Source organism: Acyrthosiphon pisum, chromosome X (genome assembly GCF_005508785.2).
Source record: "Acyrthosiphon pisum isolate AL4f chromosome X, pea_aphid_22Mar2018_4r6ur, whole genome shotgun sequence".
NCBI classification, from domain to species: domain Eukaryota; kingdom Metazoa; phylum Arthropoda; class Insecta; order Hemiptera; family Aphididae; genus Acyrthosiphon; species Acyrthosiphon pisum.
The window spans coordinates 97503072-97522544 of record NC_042493.1 but is presented as its reverse complement, the minus strand read 5'-3'; the positions used below and the strand labels follow the sequence as shown (position 1 = coordinate 97522544).

At 25.3% G+C, this 19473-nt stretch overlaps 1 protein-coding gene and 1 long non-coding RNA gene across 4 annotated transcripts in view; one reads left to right on the top strand and one right to left on the bottom strand.

Moving 5' to 3' along the window:
* LOC115033342 overlaps positions 1-4952 on the bottom strand; it is an 11038-nt gene extending 6086 nt beyond the window's left edge. Inside the window, exons 1-2 of the long non-coding RNA XR_003838655.1 lie at positions 4824-4952; positions 2771-2834 (exon numbers count right to left, since the gene is read on the bottom strand). This is a non-coding gene — a long non-coding RNA (uncharacterized LOC115033342). The remainder of the gene's footprint in view (positions 1-2770; positions 2835-4823) is intronic.
* A 339-nt stretch (positions 4953-5291) lies between these two features.
* On the top strand, positions 5292-19163 carry LOC100160241 (X-ray repair cross-complementing protein 5). Of its 3 annotated transcripts, none has more exons than XM_029491633.1 (16): positions 5292-5395; positions 6226-6360; positions 7910-8023; positions 8139-8368; positions 9418-9540; positions 10700-10763; positions 11334-11468; positions 11546-11729; positions 11809-11939; positions 13648-13785; positions 14022-14161; positions 14225-14446; positions 14524-14663; positions 14888-15097; positions 18089-18219; positions 19011-19163. In XM_029491633.1, the coding sequence occupies exons 2-16, from the start codon at positions 6343-6345 to the stop codon at positions 19026-19028; spliced, it is 1998 nt and encodes a 665-aa protein (XP_029347493.1). In that variant the 5' UTR covers positions 5292-5395; positions 6226-6342; the 3' UTR covers positions 19029-19163. The 3 variants fall into 3 exon arrangements, with proteins under 3 accessions (XP_029347493.1, XP_001944675.1, XP_008189752.1); XM_001944640.5 differs by lacking the exon at positions 5292-5395 and adding an exon at positions 5850-6061; XM_008191530.3 differs by lacking the exon at positions 5292-5395 and adding an exon at positions 5850-6065.
* The last annotated feature ends 310 nt before the right edge of the window (positions 19164-19473 follow it).

The window sequence follows — 19473 nt, the reverse complement described above, 5'->3', positions numbered from 1 at the left end:
TTTCGTCAAAAATTTTAACTTAAAATGAGTATACAAATAAACTGTGCTTATGTATTTTTTAGATTTTTTGGTAACAAAGTAAACTACTTACGTGGAATCTTGTTTTACATTTTCAAGCCTTAGATATAAAAGTTGAACATTTTATAGATTTTTAACTACGAAATAATTATTCTATTTTAAATTTGATAAATGTTGTCAAAATTCGATCTTTAAATGTTTATAAAAAAAAATTGTTCCTATGTATTTTTAATATTTTTCAACTGCTATTGTAACAATATATCAGGAGCCTTGTATTACATTTTTACACTTTTTGGCCCAACAGATAAAACTTTATTGATATTTATAGAAAAAAAAAAAACTAAAAAAATTGAAAACTGACAATGTCCGTAAACAGCCCAAAAAGAGTCAAATTATTTTAAAAATTTTATCGTGTATAGAAATTGCTAATATAAACATTCCGTGAAATTTTCAAGTATCTAGAGTCATTCGTTATTTAATTACAACAAAATAAGAAAATCGTTACATGAGAAATCGAGTGAATATCAAATGTTGTAAAAATATGAATTTCAAACGCTCATAAAAATTTAATTTGACTTGAAAACGGTAGATAAACTTATGAAGAATCTTGTATTACATTTTCAAATTTTAGATTTAAAAAGGAAATTGTTCATGAATTTCTAACTCAAAATAATTTGCACATTTTCGTAATTTATACGTATTTTGTCAATATTTGAACTTTAGATGCTTATAAAAAAAAAATTGTGACTAAATTTTTAATTTTTTTCATCTGCCATTGAAACAATATACTAAGAGCCTTCTATTAAATTTTCAAGATTTTTAACCGACAAATAAAATTTTATTGATAGTTATATAGAAAAAAAAACTAAAAAAAATGGATACTGAAAATGTCAGTAAAGAGCTCAAAATAAGTCAAAATATTTGGAAAATATATTAGTTATGGTGAATAGAAAATTTTAATATAAACATTCAGTCAACATTTTATGGATACGGTCATTTGTTGTAGAGTTGCACCAAAAACCAAAATTGATTTTCTTGAAAACAGATTTTGCGTAAAAATTCCCGTTTTTCCTTAATTTTTATGTTGTTTTTCCTGATGCTTTTGAAAACTATTGAGAATTTTTACCCCCCCAATGCACCAACCATATTCACTTTCCAATCGGACAAGATACTGAAGTTGAAAATCCAAGCATGATTTCAATACATTCATCGTTCCGCTCAGAATCTAAAATATAAATTTGTAATATTGTCTGTAAACAACTCAAAAAGAGTCAAAATATTATTCAAAAGTTTAATTTTTTGTGTAGAAAATTAAAATATAAACATTCTGTAAAATGTTCATGTATCTACAGTTATTTGTTTTTGAATTACAACAAAATAAGAAAATCACTATATGAGAAATCAAGTAAATTTCCAATCAACTTCATAAATATTTATTTAAAATTTTAATTAGTTTAAGCTTTAAATAAAATAAAATAATAATTTTATTTTATAAGAAATTTTCAAATGTTTTAAATAAAATAAATAATAACTGGTAATTGAAGAAAATAATAAATTATTTAGAAACAGAATTAATTTATTGAAAATAAAATAAAATAAATACTTAAAAAATAGGTATTAAAATAAAATTTTTATGAACAATAGTTAACAACTTTTATTATTTTGCGTAATAATTAATTGAATAAATTGTGTTATTCATTATAATAATTTGAGTTAAATAATAATTTAATAAAATAATAAATTATTTTGGAAATAAAACAAAATTTTGATGAATTATTTTACAGAATATACATTTAAATAAATTTTTCTTTGATTAATTAAATGATTCATTAATTATTGAATATTATAAATAAATAGTTGAATTTATTTAGGTTGAACAATTTTAAATTTTTACGTGGTGTTAATTGAATTAAGGCGTGTTGTTTATTATAATAATTTTGAGAATTATTATTAAATATTTTATTTATTTAAAAGGCCGAGAAGTAAGTCCTTATATTTTGTGAATTTTATTGAGACAATTGATGTCTGTGTTTGAGAATTTATTTTATTAAAGGCTGAGAAGTAAGTCCTTATATTTGTTGAATTATTTAAGACGTTGATGTCTGTATTGAATTTATTTTATAGGCCGTGCAGTAAGTCCTTGAGTGAAAAAAATAAAATAAATAAGAAAACTCTTTAAGTTGAAGTTTAAATTTAAATCTTATTGAATAAATAAATTTAATTTAATTTATAAAATAGACGAGTTAAGAAAAAATTCTATTTTTGAATTATTACGACAATTGAAGTTGATTTTATTGAATTTTATAGGCCAAGCAGTAAGTCCTATTATTTGTAAATTTATTTGAAGACAGTGAGTCTATATTTTTGAATTTTATTTTGTAAGGCCGAAATAAGTCCTCGAGTGAAAAAATAAAATAAATAAGAAAACTCTTTAAGTTGAAGTTTAAATTTAAATCTTATTAAATAAATAAATTAAATTAAATTTATAAAGTAGACAAGTTAAGAAAAAATTCTATTACTAATTAATTTACTTTAAATAAACAATTAAATAAAGACATTTAATTTAAATTATTAAGGCAATCGAATTGATTTTTAGATAACTAATAACAGTAGTTATTATTTATTTATTTATTATTTGTTTGCTTGTTTATTTGATTAATTATTTATTTATTAACTTAATTGTTTACTTATACATATTATTATTATTATTATTTATTTAAATAAATATTATTAGCGAAATAATTTTACGTACGATTTAAATTATTTCACACTAGTGTGTCAGTTGCATTTTAATTCTGTTTATTTAATCTGTTTATCTAAAAAATGCATTTATATTTATTTAATTAAATGATTATGACTATTGATTAATGAGTCAGAAGGAAAATAATACTAGTTTAAGCGAAAGCGAATCTGAAAGTGTACAATTAGTAGATCAGAAATCTAGAGAAGTCGAGTTAATTAAATCAACAAGTTCTGATATAATTAATAAGAAGGATAACGAATTAAGCACAGAAACTGCTAACCCTAAAGGAACAGGTAACGATAAAGTTGATGATACAACAATAATCGATAATAAGGAACTGTTAATTGATTTAAGTACAGACGAAGGTTATATCAATATAGAGAAAAATATTTAGAAGCTATTAGGGAAAAGGATTTATTGAATACAACTATTCGACCGAAATTAGTTAGTGAAACTGAATTAAGACAAATGGTACTCGTACTAAGAAAGAAATAGTACATATATGTACTACACAGCTAGAACCAGTTTAACGTATAGCTAAAAAACCCAAAATGCCTACTAAAATTCCATTAGACAAAGCTACTCTTATGATTCCTACCTATACTGGAGAAAGAGATGTGTATCAGTTCATTAAAACTTGCGATTTAGCATGTTCAGCCGTAGATAAGGATGAACTACACATACTAATGAAATTCATTAACACCAAGTTATTCGACCAACCTTTAAATGTATGCCGATATAGGCAAAATTATAATTCAAGAGAAAATATTAATTCATATGGTAGACAACCACATAATTCTAATCCGAATTTTAATAGACCCGATATGAATCGCAGTAATAAGAATAATGTTAATAGTAGTACGTAATCAATATCAGCCTCGAGACAATAATAATTTTAATCGCAATAATAAATATAATCGTAGCACTAATTATCTAAATAATAACCATGCAATGGCTTCTATACAATGCTACCAATGCGGAGGCAATCATTACGCGCGAAATTGTGTTCAAAATCGTCATAATAATAACAATAATTTTGTGCGACAACCCACTAATTACAACGCTCCGGTAAACGTTGTATGTAATTATTGTAAACAAGCTGGACATGATATCGCTCAGTGTTTTAAGAAACAGAATAACGATAGCGCACTAATAGGTCGGGAAACTTGCCAAAATCAGACGAGCAGCCAGCCTCAATCTGAACAGTTAAATCGCTAAATACTAGTCACAACTCGCTACATCACTGTATAAATATTAATTATTTGGACTTAGAATATTTTAATAAACATTATTACAAAACATCATCTTCGTGACTTTATTCAAAATCCTTCCATCAAATCAACGGTAGTTGTGAGCACGTTACAGTAGGTATTATTGATTAGTAATAATATTTTCGTATTGTTAAATAAATTATAAAGTATATTAGCTATAATTGCTGTTAAGCAAATAGCCTATTGCATAATATATTTTTTGTTATTGACTTAATACTTAATAGTTTATTAGCTTATTCTGATACCGACGTACCTACTGTAGTCGACGACTGGAGAAAAAAAACATTTAATTAAGCTATTTATCGACGTAAACCGATATCGAAATGTCCATAAATGATAAATATATAATATAATATTGCTATAACGTTGAAGTATAAACACGACGGCATGGTTTTTTTTATTTAAGAAGGATTATAAATAGAAACAAATTAAGAATTGAAAGAATAAAAAAAAAGTATTCAATAAAATTGTATTTAATAGTAAAAAAAGTATTTAAAAAACCATTCAAATACTTCAAAATAAAAAGTATTCAAAAAAATATTCAATACGAAAAAAAGTATTTGAATACTTTTACTCAAATAATTTACAACACTGCTGAACATTAATACTATAGGTACATATTAATTTTGTTTGCGAGTGTATAATTGTCATCAAATTGTTAAAAATATTTTTAAGTTATATACGTGTAATGTTAATTTTATATTGAACTGTATAGTATGTATTTTGTATGCAAATAATGTAATTCAAATTTTACCAAAAAATATAATTTAAGCCTACATCAATCGACTCACCATCAAAAAAATAAAGACGTTGACAATAAATTCGTAAGTATTTAAGAGTTATAACTTCTAGTTTATTTTTTTTCTTGATATAAGTTTGAATGAATGAAATCCAAAGTTCAACTGCAAAGATATTTTTATACATCATAATATAGAAATTCTATATAAGTGCAAACGTTATGTAGGTACACTGTAAAAAAATAATAACAAACCATAATTTATAATAATTAATTAAAAGTAATATTGTTTATTCATTATTGATTAAGTTTAGGGATTATTATTATTTTTGTAGGACGTGTTAGAATTATCATTCTTACATTTTTTTTTTTATTACAAGTGCCGAATAATTTAGATTTTAAGTTATAAAAATGACAATACTCAATTTTATTATTTACTTGTATTAATAATAATGATTATAATATTTAGATTCACACGGTAATTATTTGAATATTATATTATTATCACCTACGTAAATATCAAATAAATGCATAAAAAAAAGTGGCTCCGCAACAGTTATACTTGCCACCGAATCTATGGTGTTTGAATGCTCGTCGGAATTTGTGCCGAGCGAATTTTCTATGGAGGTAATTTTTTTTTTTAGTTGTATTTGTTTGTTACTTATATTTATGCGTGTAAATATGTACGTAGCGTACCTACTTATCATGTAAATATTTTATTCTATTAAGAAATATATTATTTAATATTTTATTCCATAATAAAACTATATTTCTAAGCTCATATTAGGTACCTATATATGTTTTCACATCTTCAAAATACTATCGTACATTCGTACAAAAAAGTAACCGCACATAAATATTGTAAATCATGAACATATTTTAAGTTATAAATATTCATATCAAATATAAATCATATTAAAAAGTAAAACAATAATTTTATTTTGAATAATATTTTACGTCATTACGTGTTTACGACCGATTCCGTGTTACTGTGATAACTGATAAGTCAACTGCCGTGAATCGTGATAGCGTATCGATGAGGAAAGTGCTGATAATACGCGTTGTCTCCATAGACGCTCGTGTGATACTGATAAGAAGCTCGTGCCTTAACGTTTCCCGGTGTTTGTGATCAGCAACGTTACATACTACGCTTTGTTTCGATTTTTGTCTCGTCGTTTTACTCGTTCACAACTGTTTTGAAGTCAGTATTTTGCGTTTTTCCAATCGGTATTCCAGTCGCCAGACTGTTACTTGCTAGACGGCCGCTGAGTCTAGACGCCAGTATCGCATTTAGTAGGTATTGTTTTTCTATGATCGCACCACTGTGCCGCAGCCGTCTGCTGAAGTGCCGACATTAAGCTCAAGTCACGTTATCTATCCAAAATAATATTCTTATTCCTAGCTGCTGTCTCAGTCGGTAAATCGTATTTTCGCCACATTTAATGCATATATTTCAGGACAAACTGAGAAAGCGCTGGAGTAAATTGGTCGTTGACGCAAATACGGTATATGTTTTACTTGTGCACAAGTAAGAGTGTATAAGTAATATCTAGTTATTGACGTACACTTTTCTAATGGCGGCTAATAAAAAGGTTGGTATTTATATTTATTATATTTATTCATTATCTACCTACCAATATATTAACAACTTGACTTTAGTGCATTGCTACAATGGGTTTAGGTATATACTTAATATATTTACTTATTTGACTATATTATATATTATGTCAAAAGGAATCTAAAAACTTGTATTGTTGCTGACCATACCTATCTGTTTTGTTGTGGTGATAACCATACTATATCTACACAACTATTAAAGCCATGAATCTATATACTAATGGATAGCGCATAGAGAGAGAAATCACCGGACGTGATTGCTGAGAGAGGAAAGAGAGTTTTTGGGCATTTACAGTGTGCAAAACATATAGCCCAAAACATGTTTTTTCTCTGTCATATGCTCATATTATAATATTATATATCTATCTCATTTATGTTGTCTGGATTAACCAACGTCAGGGCGGTATGAGAATTGCTGTCCATTTGTTTATAGATCTATGATTAAAGCAATTAAAATAATGTAACAATATATTTTATTAGATAACTATTATTATTTTTATTTAGACTGTTAAAGTAATGTTTATCTGAACCGTTTTGTGAAGATGAATAGTTTTTACAAAAATATTATAGAATTGCTTTCAATTAGAATACTTGTAGATATCGTTAAACATAACTGGAAGGATAATACATTATTATTGGTTCATGATATGTTCAAGTTCAATAATAAATAACAGAATATAGTATTATTTATGTAGTTAGTACATAAATTGTGCTTAAAGTAGTTTAGGTATTATTAGGGCTCGAAACTTTATGCATTTGCATGTTTTTTAGTAAGCTGCTTAGCTACATAATAAAAAATACAAATTAATTTCACAATACATACAATTCAAATACAAAAATGTATATTACATATTTTTGCATATCTTACCAACTGTATTTATATAGTTTTGCATATCTTAAGCATTATATTGCATATTATGTTTTTAAATCAACAACGAACAAATAAAATCTTCAATTTAACAATTTTAATTTATATCATTTAAAAATAAAAAGCCACTGCATATTGTCACCTTGATTATATTTTGAATTATACTTTATATAAGAACCAATTATTAATTGTAAATATTTGTTATGATCGACTGGGTTTTATTTAACATTTATTCAATATTAAGATATATTTTTAAAATAAATATTATAACAGGATTTCATTTTTGCTTTATTTGATATATTTAACTTTTTTAAATCTCTCTGGGACTCTTGGAATAATGCTTCAAGTTTACAAACTAAAAATATACACAAATAATGTGTAATTATAAAATAAAAATGTTTTTTAATAACTGCTTTTTCTAATTTTATTCCAATATAAAAACATATTTTATTAATAAAATAATTGCATATTATACTGCATATTTGCGCTTTTTTAGTGCATTTGTAGGTATATGTACATATTTTATTGTTTCTTAGCGCTTAAAATTAGGAGTCCTGCTTATTGTATAATATATAAATAAGTCATATTATATATCATATGTTTTTGTGTGTTTTATTGTTATTATTTATTTATAATAGTAATATTTTGTATTTTAGGAAGTAATAATACTTGCAATTGATGTCGGAATAAATTCTTTAAAACTAGATTCAGATGGAAAAACATATTTTGAAAAATCTAAATTGTGTGCTTCTATGATTTTAAGAAGAAAAGTAATTTATAACCTATGTTATTAATTAATTTTTTTTTAGTATAAATTATACTAAATATAAATATATTATATATTATTTATTTATTGTAACATAAACATTACTTATTATGTTTTAGATATTTGCTGAAAGTAAAGATTATGTAGCATTAATATTGTTTGGGTCAAATCAAACAAAAAACCATCTTGCATCACAAGGATGTAATAATATAGAAATTGTTACTAGTTTAGGTGTAGTAACTTGGGATTTAATTAAACATATTGATAGTTTATCACCTTCAGATATAACACGTTCGGATTGGCTTAATACTCTTGTACTTGCTGCAGATATGGCGAAAAAGGAAATTCAGTATGTATATTGTATATTATTAGGTCGAGTCCCGATAACTCAAATTGTATTCTTGCCCCTTGGAGTGTTTTTAAGTTCCGTTTGAGGTATACCTATAACTCGAAAAAAAATTTTTTCCTCCTTGCAATTTGAATTATTGAGATTTGGCTTTAGTATTATAAAACAATATAAAACTATAACTTGTGCTTTGATTTGAAATATAAATTAATAAGAACTATCAAGTAATAAAAATATAAAATTGAAATTTTTGGAATTAGTTCCTATTCAACTCATTTGTCCATTAATGTTAGATTGTAACTTATTTATTGTATACGCGTATTCTAATGTAATAAAAATGTAATAACATTTTATTTATTTCAACAAACAAAACTATTCTTATAGATCTATAGCTTTTACAATATAGAATCAGTGTTGAGTTAATTTCAAAGGTTCATAATTTACTTGACTTTTGTATTAAATTAAATTAAACCATAATTAGATAATGAATCGTAGGATATTATTCGTATTATTTCTTGAATGTAGGGTAGAATCACATTAATTCGAATTAATTGGGGCTCTAGGTTTTCTAGACTTCACAAAACAACCAAAATAATGTGTCTTTTATACTTAAGAATTTATATAATAATATACAAGATATAATGCAACATATTAGTATTAGTTGCTACATTCTACTATTATCTTCGGATAACAATATAATCGCAATATTATTACATGCATTTATAGGAAATTTGTGGAACTTGTTTTCATATTTATTTTAGTCGGCTGCACAAACTACGTAGTTCACTTATTATTAAACAGTTGTCCCCATTAAGCAAATCTAGGTTTTACTGTACCTAATTATAAAAACATCTTCGGTACTCATACACTGCAACAAACTCTAAAATACTAAATTCTTCTTAATCTACAAAGCTAAAATTATTTTTTATTTGTTGATAATTATATAATTATATGAAAATGATATGATTTATTTTATCTTTATGCTTATTATTTATCTACTTTTTACTCTAACTTATAAATGTTAATAATGCATAACATTTTTTATTTTATAGAGACAAAATATTCCAAGACCTCCAGATTGTTATGTTTACAAATCTTGCAACTGATATATCCTTTGATAAAATTGATATAATTGCAAGGTGTATACAAACACAACGTATTGATTTAACCATAATGTAAGTTGATTTTAAACACATAATATTTATATTCAACTGAAAACAATTATAAGAATTTTAACTAAAAATCTACAACAAGTATTATAGTCTTAAAATGATAAAATGATTTTTTTATCCAATTTCAGGTGTAATCATTATAGTTTAAAATTCCATCTTTTTATTTAATTATTATTTTCATTTGAAAAAAAGTAGGGTATTTATAATTTTTCATTTTTGTATCTGTCATCACCTATTGGAGCTTAAAAAATGCATTGATCATAATACTGAGATTTAAGCAATATTTTTTTTTTTTGATTTAATTCAGTAATTAATAACAGCAGAGATTTTAAATTTTCAACAGATATATATTATAATCCATTATCTAGACTTGATAAATTGTTCTAAAAATATCAAAAATATTAAATCACAATTTTCTTCTATCGATAATTTTAGTTTTTTTTCATACAATTTAAACAAATATAGCAATTTTTCTTCTTACGCTTGTAGTTTTTCAGTCTTAATTCTAAAAATATTAAAAGTAAGGACATGAATCATTTTTTAATTACATATATCAGGGTTGTGCAACTGGCGGCCCGCGTACCAGTTTTTACTGGCCTGTGCTACATTTCAATTTAGTTTATAAAAATATAAAATGTTAAGATTTTTCACTACTTTATTTTATTATATTTATTCAATTATTAAAACCGATATAATGTTTATGGTAAAATTATATACAAATTCTTATTGAGTACTGAACTATTGAATGTAAACAATATTATATTATTCATAGGCGTATAGTTATTATTAGGTTTTTTTTTTTTTTGCTTTCTATATTCTGTGGACCGTTAGATTTTCGCACATTCAAAATTGGCCTTCTAGTATCATTGAGTTGCCCATCCCTGACATATATTATAATTTTCTATTCAAAATAAACTTTTAAAAATATTTAGACTAATTTACGAATATCATTGTTGATAGTGTCATTAAGATTTGTAGATTACTTTTTTTATACAAGTTTTTGTATTCGAATAATATTTTCTTATTTTTCTTGTAATCCAATGAATAAAAATCAACAATACACTATTTAAATCTCTAAAATTAATTGAAAATTGTTTATACTACCTTTAAAAACATATTGAGATATCATTATATATAGTTTAAAAATTTTTCATGTTTTCAGTGGTACAGATTGTGAAGATGTATTGAGAAGTTCTGTGTTGGAAACATTTATCAGGAAAACTGAGGTATTACAATAATATTATGTAATGTGAATAATTTATTACTTTTTTTTTTTTGTACATATCATGATAGTGTTTTTTAAAGTAGTGTGTGAATTGTGAGTGATTTGGTGGATTGTGGATTTAGGAAATAGGTACAAATATATATATTATACTAATCATGGTAGATTGTGTTCGTAAACATTTTTTGCAATAGGCGTTATATCTGCTCGAATTATTTAATACTTACAATGCAATATATAAAAGTGGGGTCTTTTATCAATAAGTGGGTGGTCGGCTAGGTAAAATAATTATTGGTTGTCTCATACATAATATAAGTTTGCTCCGCCACTGATTTATTATATATTTTACTGTATAAGCCAAAACAACTTAAGATATTTTGATCTGGCATTTGTATGCTATAATTTGATTTAATCCGTAAAACATAATGTACCTATGTAATAATCTCTTGATTTTATTTAAGTCCAGGTTAAAACTTTTGAGATTTTTCTTAGTTACACATTAAAATTTGTATGTTAAAATCAGATTAGCAAGAAGAAAATATAAAATCCTAACCATATTTGTAATTATTTTTAGGCAACTACTGTTAGTTTGGATTCAGTTCTACCGAATATTTGTAATTATAAACTTAAAGAAGTAACTCCGAGAGCTTGGAATGTCCCTTTAAGCTTTGGAAATGTTTTTAATATAAAAGTTATCGGTTATAAAAAGGTATTAACTAGTTAGTTTGTTTGATTAGTTTTTAAAAATGGATTCAAAATAATTATTTTAATGTTTAAATATAACAGATAGATGAAACCCCTAAAAGCTTCAAGTGGTCATTATGTAGGAACTATGATACACCAGATTCAATTACAGAAATGAATAAACGTACTACATATTCGTATGTTGATAATGGTGAACAAATAGAAGTTGATCATGAGAATATAATAGATGGATTTCGCTTTGGTGATACAATTATACCTGTCTCGGGTAAGTGCTTCACAAAAACTTTAAATTAAATTAAATTTGTATTTATTTGTTTATATATATTGTATATTTTTTTATATAGATTTAGATATACAAGCGTATAGTTATAAATCTGGTCCAAGAGGCTTACAAGTATTAGGGTTTACAAAAGCTAAAAATATACAAAGATCATTTTTAATGGATGGCGGATCATATATTTTTAAACCTCACAAGGTAAATTAAGATATTGTAGATTATTATTTACTTTTTCTACTTTATTGAATTATTTTTGATTATAATAAAACTGAGGAAATTACATATATTGTAAGCAGTGGTGTATGGGTAAAAAAAACCTTAAGGTTAATTTAAAAATTTAAGACAACAATGAATATTGTGTTGTTTTTATAAGCAATAAACTAATAAGATTCAACCCTTCAATAAGCCATCCCCTACTCGTTAACAATTATCTCACAGATCAGATTTAACATTTTATAACACTTAACTTTGTAAAATTGGTAATCTCTTTGCAATTCATATTACGCTGTGATGGCAGTAACTCAAACATTTTATTAAAAAAAAACTGCAATAATTATGGTTACAAACTATGATCAGCTATGACTAATATGTTATACATTTATTCATTTAACCAATCTTAATTATTTTTCACACAATTCTAACTTATAGATGATTGATAAATATCATATGGCATAAAATAATAATACAGATTGATTGATTTTTATCAATTTTAAGGTATGTGTACAAGCGTATATTATGGGCCAATTGTCATTATCTTTACTTGGGATAGGCTAATATACTAAATGGTAAATAGTTGGCCGTATACTCTGAAAACCACTGATTATAAGTATAAAAATGTTTAATGTAATTTTTCTATATTCTAAAAATATATATATATAAATGTATAACAATTCATCAATCGAGAACGGCTGGTCCGATTTGGCTCAAATTTTTTTTAAGATGTTCGCAACTGCCAGTAGAAGGTTTTTACAAAATAAAGTTTTAGGAAAATCCACCGGAAAAGTAGGAAATCTCAAATCTGTATGTCAAAAATACAACAGTGGCGCAACAGTGCATTATATTATATTGGTTGCTATTGGTTAATCGTCATGTTTGTTGATTTCATACAATATAAAAATGAATCGCAGAGTGTATTGCTAAGCTCAATAATTCTACTGTACGTGTGTTGTGACTGAACTCCTCCTAAATGGTTAGACCGATTTGAATGAATTTTTTTGTATGCGTTTGCGTTTATTCATCTGTTTTTAGTACGGTTAGGTTAGGTTAGGATTTTGTATTAATTGATTATATCAATCAACCATAGGTAGAATACGACAAACTTGGTATAACTTTGATATTTTAGAGTTAAATCATACACTAACGTACATACAACATGGGGTCCGCAATCTACCGCAGGTAGATTGCCTACCTGATAACGTACTGCTGCAAATCAGAATTTTTATTCCGGGAAACGGAAAAGTTAAGATTAATTTTTAAACCATTTACCGAATATTAAATAACGAATTGAACAAAGTTTGAGTCGCATACATTTTGTACACTTAATGGGCAACGAAGTGCACGGGTTCAGCTAGTAATGTATAAAAATTGAAAAACCAAATTATTTCTCTGTATTGTTTATAAAATGCTTGATATAAGTACCTAAATATGCAAAAATTAGGACTTTAATATAAATATATTCTTAATGAATAATTTATATTTTTCAAAAATGGTAAGGGGAGGACCATTCTAAATTGAAAAATACATTCATCACTAAGCTCAGAATCTAAAAAATTATGAATAATTATCATTTTCAACATAGTTTTGATGTATATCAATTATTATAATATAAGTTCATATATTATATATAGTTTTTTTGTTCAAAATTGTATAATAATAATTTATTTAAAATATTTATTATTTATTGTAGGACGATATAGTTGCATTTAGTGCTATTTTCAAAGCTATGATCAAAAGGGAAGAATTAATGATTATTAGAAAAGTTTATTTAAATGATTGTATGCCAACCATAGGTGCAATGTTTCCTCAAATAGAAGATAAAGAAAATGTATGTATATTTTGACATACAATTAAGTTGTACTTATTAATTATTATGTACCTAATAAATCTCATTATATCATAAGTAATTTTGTTTGTTTAGCATTATATAATATATTTCATTATATTACAATCAGTCATTTATTTAGCATTGACCTACACTAACCGTTCTATATATTATATTATATCTAATGCATAGTTTGTACCAATTACTTTTTTTTAAAATTATATACATTATTGTTTTAGTATTTTGTATGTGTCAATCTTCCATATGCTGAAGAAGAACACTTGTTTAAGCTTCCATCATTGGAATCATTTAAACCTAATTATGAAGAAAAGAATGCTGTCTGTAACCTTATAGATGCAATGGACTTGGATGATGAAGAGTAAATTGAATTTTTATTTTTTATTAACCATATATAAATTGTTAATTTTACTCATTATTTAAGTGATGAATTGTTCATACCAGAAACTACACACGACCCTGAATTACAATATGTGTATGATTGCGTTGCTCAAAAAGCTATTAATCCAGACAAACTGTTAACAAAAACAATTCCAGAGTATATTCAAAGTTTACTTGACCCCCCTAAAGAAATGATGGAAAAGGCTAAGCAACCTATAGATGAAATTATAAAACTATTTTCGCTTCAACAAGAAATTTCTGAAAAGTATGTATTAATTATTAATTCGGAGAATTAAATAAACAAATAATGAAAATAATATATTTATTTTATTTGTTTAATAGAAGTCCAATTGAGGATAATAATGCTTCAAAGTTTGATTGTGATGAAGAAGTAGAAAATTCAAAACAATGTGTGATTACAGCATTCAGCCCAATAGAAGATTTTAATAAGCTTTTAGAAAATGGATTTAACTCTGCAATAGGTATTCCTAAATTTAGTTTTAGTTGTAGAAATAAATTTTATTTGTTGTATTCTGTGATTCTCTGTAGTTATGTAGATCGAATTCAGTATTTTAAATGATTTGTCTTGTATAAATATTACTTACTATTTATTAGAAGTTAAGATCATAATGTAGTAGTTTTTACAGTAACTCTTCAAAATAATTTTATAATTTTTATATTGAGTTTATAATAATTATTGTTTTAGTTTGTGGAAAGATGAAAAACATAACTCTAGACCTAATAGAATCTAGTACAAGTATGAAAGATTTAGAGAAACCAGCATCAAATTTGAAAGCCTTAAGAGAATTTTATATACATGATAACGATGTTAAGTCTTATAATAATTTAATGTATCTTGTAAAAGATTCAGTTCTTTTGTCTGGCAAAGAAGAAATGTGGTCACAATTCATTGATAGTAAGTGTTTCATAAATTTTAATACATTAAATATTATAATAGATGTATGATGTAGATTAGTCTAAACTAATTATTGATTTATTTAAAATATTTCTTAATTTCTCTTTTGGAGTGTTTGATTCAGCTCCCTGGCTTCAACAATATTTTAATTTAGTTACAAAACGGATTGGTGAAAATAATCTTGTCATAATAAGAATATATTTACATTATCAAATGTATAAATACCTAATGTTGTGGCCTAGTATGGTGGAGTGGTTGGCTTCAGTGACAAAAGTATTCTGAAGTCAATCTTCAGCCAGTGTCACTTATCCTAGGATGAGTGACCCACCCAGGTTTTAGTGATAAATTCTCATCACATGTACATGTGTTCTAAAAAAACCCTCTCCCACAGATACTTACGAAATAACCTTCGGGCTAATGACCATAAATATTGAAGCCTTAACTCAATAAAAAAAATACCAATATTGTATATTACTTAATATTATGATCATGTTTTCTGAGAAAAAGTTTCTTTTACTTTGTGAAAAATATATAGCATGGTTATTAAGAGGCTGTCAGCGCACTATTTGTTTTCTCTCTCTGGCTCACACGCAACATAGACAAAATGCATTTACGCAAAATCATTTTTTCTATGTGTAAGTAATCTTAGAGTAATGTCACCTATGACAAAAAAGATAGAGAATAATGCTTTTGAGGGAATGACATATCGATTTGTCTAAATATTGTCTCAAAACAATTTAAACATCATTTAAATTTACAACATTTTTTTATTTATTTTAAAAGTCGAATACAAAGTCAAATAATAATAAAATATAAAATTGATATGTCATGCCCTCAAAAATATTATTCTCTATCTTTTTTGTAATATGTGACTTTACTCTAAGATTGCTTGAACGCATAGAAAAAATGATTTTGCGTAAATGCGTTTTGTCTATGTTGCGCGTTTGCCAGAGAGAGAAATCGAATTGTGCGCTGACATCCTCTTAATTTTGTCCATTTTCGTTCCACCAATAATTCAATTAATATTTCAAAATAATTTATGGTGTTTTGTAAAAAGGGCGCTTACCACATAATTCGAATTGTTCAGGAGAAACAAAATAATGTTTTTAAAAATTATAACAATCTGTTGATCTCGGAAATACCTTCATTTCATATAGAAGGCATGTTGATCATTTTATAAAGCTTATGATTAAAATACTTAAACATAATATGTGAATTATATTATTATCGTTCAAAGTGATAGTATTCGTGGTATGCGCCCTTTTATAATTAAGGGGTATGCATACCGACCGTTTCTAAAGAGTTCAATATAGGCAATTTTCTATTTGTTTGTATACGAGTCGTATAAATGTGTGGGTAGTAAGTGATCATTAGTGTAAGTGACTGTATATAAAATAAATAGTGGAGCGCACCTGCACGTGCAAGCAAATGTCAGTAACGCAACATATTACACTCTAATTACAAATGTGAATTTTAGTGAAACACTGAAACTTAATTTAGTATATCCAATAACATAGCTTACTGAGTGACATTACAATATAAACACCTATTATACAAATTGAAGAGAAGAAGTTTATCTAGGTTTGTATAGGAGTCAATTTTCGGTATTTTATTTTAATGTCCAATATCAACTCTAAAACTTGTGATATTTTACTTTTTAAATTTAAATTATTGAGTTTAGTAATTAAAGCAGTATCGAAAATTGTCTTGTATACAGATATAGATTAACTTCTCTTCTACAATATTGATAATAGGTTTATTTACTCTCAAATCGCTCAATAAACCATATTATTGGAAATACAAAAGTACATTTTCATAGATTTTTTCAATACTATTCATACCCTTTAAGATTCTCGAACGCCCTTCTATCATAACCACTAAACCACTAATAATTGTGTGGCCATCAGCCTAACATGTTCAGTATAAATTTTTTACTTTGCTCGTATAAAAAATAAACATAAATATTTATAACCGCCTATTTTACAGATAATGCTCCTATTTTTTCTGAACATTTTGTACCAAAATCTCATTTTTTGATTTTTGTTGTATACACTTTTTTACAAAACACCATCGATAGTTCTTATGATTATTGTTTTAAATAAAAAGTAGGGTAGCAAATAATATTTTGGCCCCAGTAAAAATATCATTTTCAATTCAATAAATATCTTTTATCTTTAACAGTGACATCAATTCTTAAGATCATAAATATTTTTAACTGCTTTTTTAAATAATTTTTAGTTGACCAAATTGTTAACTTGCTTATTCGGTAGAATTATGATGTTATAATATACAAATATTTAGTATTTAGTCTCAAAAGATTTATCTTTTCATTATTTAAATATTCTAGAAAATTCTAGAAATTCTGTAAAAAAATGTTGTAAATTTAATTTTCCAAAGAATTGTACCGTTAGTTTTCTAATTACTGAACAAAGTTATAGAAATATTTTACACATTCATGAGTTTATTAATGAAATCAATATTTTGTTCAATGATTGAAAAATTAACTAGTACAATTCTTTGGATAGTTAAATTCCAAAATTTTTTCTCCATGGATACTATAAATATTTAAATACTGAGGCTATAGCAATTTTTAATTTTTTTTAGTATAAACTATACCTTGTCACAAAAGAGAATAATCAGTCAGCTTTTTGTCAGCTCTGTTCATCTCTGACCAATAATCCGGTGTTAGCGTATCACGTAGTTCTCAATCGTATCAATCACAATGTGTTAAAAGTGGTTGTTCTTTTTTGAGACAGCGTCTTGTTATGTATACACATAATAGATGTTAATAGAATACAATCTTTTAGTAAAGATAACATGTTCATATAATGAAATTATTATATTTGTATGTAGATACCTCTTATTAAATACCTCTTATTACTCTTGTTGAATGGAAATTATTAAAACTAAACATGTATAAGCTATGAAATATCTTAATAGGTATATATTTTTAATTAAACACATGGAATAAAATATCAATTTGTATTTAAGGTGGAATAGGACTTATTACAAATCAAGAGGTAGAAATAAGTGATATTACACAAGAATTATCTGAAAACTTTATGAAACATGAAGTTTTAGAAGATGTTGCAGCAGAATTTATCATTGATGATGATGATCCAGTAAGTTTATTTATTTTTTAACTAATATACAGTGTTTAAATAATTATTCAGTTAAATAGTCATTCAAAGGATGTAGGAACAATATTATTAAATAGATTAAATCAATATTCTGAATTAATTAAATCTATAAAATTGAAAATATTAATTTTTTATATTTATCCAAGAAAAATAAATATATTTTATACAAATTTATTCGAATTATTAAAAAATAATTGTTCAAGTAATAAATATATACCTATGTTATTAAACTCATACTTGAGCATAATATTATTTATTATTCAAACACTGTGTATATAAGAACCATGTCGTTGAACATATTAGAAACCCGGCTCATCCCCTCTTCTTTTTATTTATAACAATTATAGTCAGTAAAATTATATGTTTTCGATACCATCAATTGTGGAAGCGCTTTATAAGAATATACAACCGGTGGGATCATAGCCATAGGTGCGCGCAGGAATTTTTCACAGTGTGTGCAGAATTATTTTAGCAAGGGTTACTACTTACTTAAAATACACTACACGTGAAAGTGTAGTATACACTATTCTAGATGAACAGAGTATAATTTGTGTATAATACAATATATAAATATATATATGATACACTATAGATTAATGATTACACACTCGATAATGAATGACTGGTTATCAGTTTTAAATAAATAAACAATTTTTCAATCAAACATTTTAAGTAGGCACACATTTTTGCTACACAACCTGTTGCACACCTATGATCATAGCATGTACTTCAATTACAAATTTTAATTAAGTTTGATTTTTTTTTTGTTTCAGCTGAAAGAATTTTTGTAAATGGAAACAAGTATAATTATATAAGTGAATAACACAAAGCATCTTATCATCTTATTTTTAATTAAGTATGATATGTATTATATATTTTTTGATGAAATTTTACTATTTACTAATGTATAATTTAATTTAACATACCATACAAAAATCAAAAGTGTTTTGTAACTAGTTAACTACAAAATATTTATGTACATAAATTCAAAATTGTTTAATTTTAATATGCTAAATGATTTAAATGTTTATACATTATTTCAAAAATGTTTGTTCCAAAAATAATGGTTGTAACATATTAATTATATAATCATAAATCAAAGTACAGTATTAAATTAATTTGTTGCACATACACCATGAATTTGATAATATTAATAAAAACAAATGTTGTTTTTACTTTGATAATCTGTGTTGCTAAAAATGTTTACTGTTGATGCAGATTTAGTGCAGCTATTTT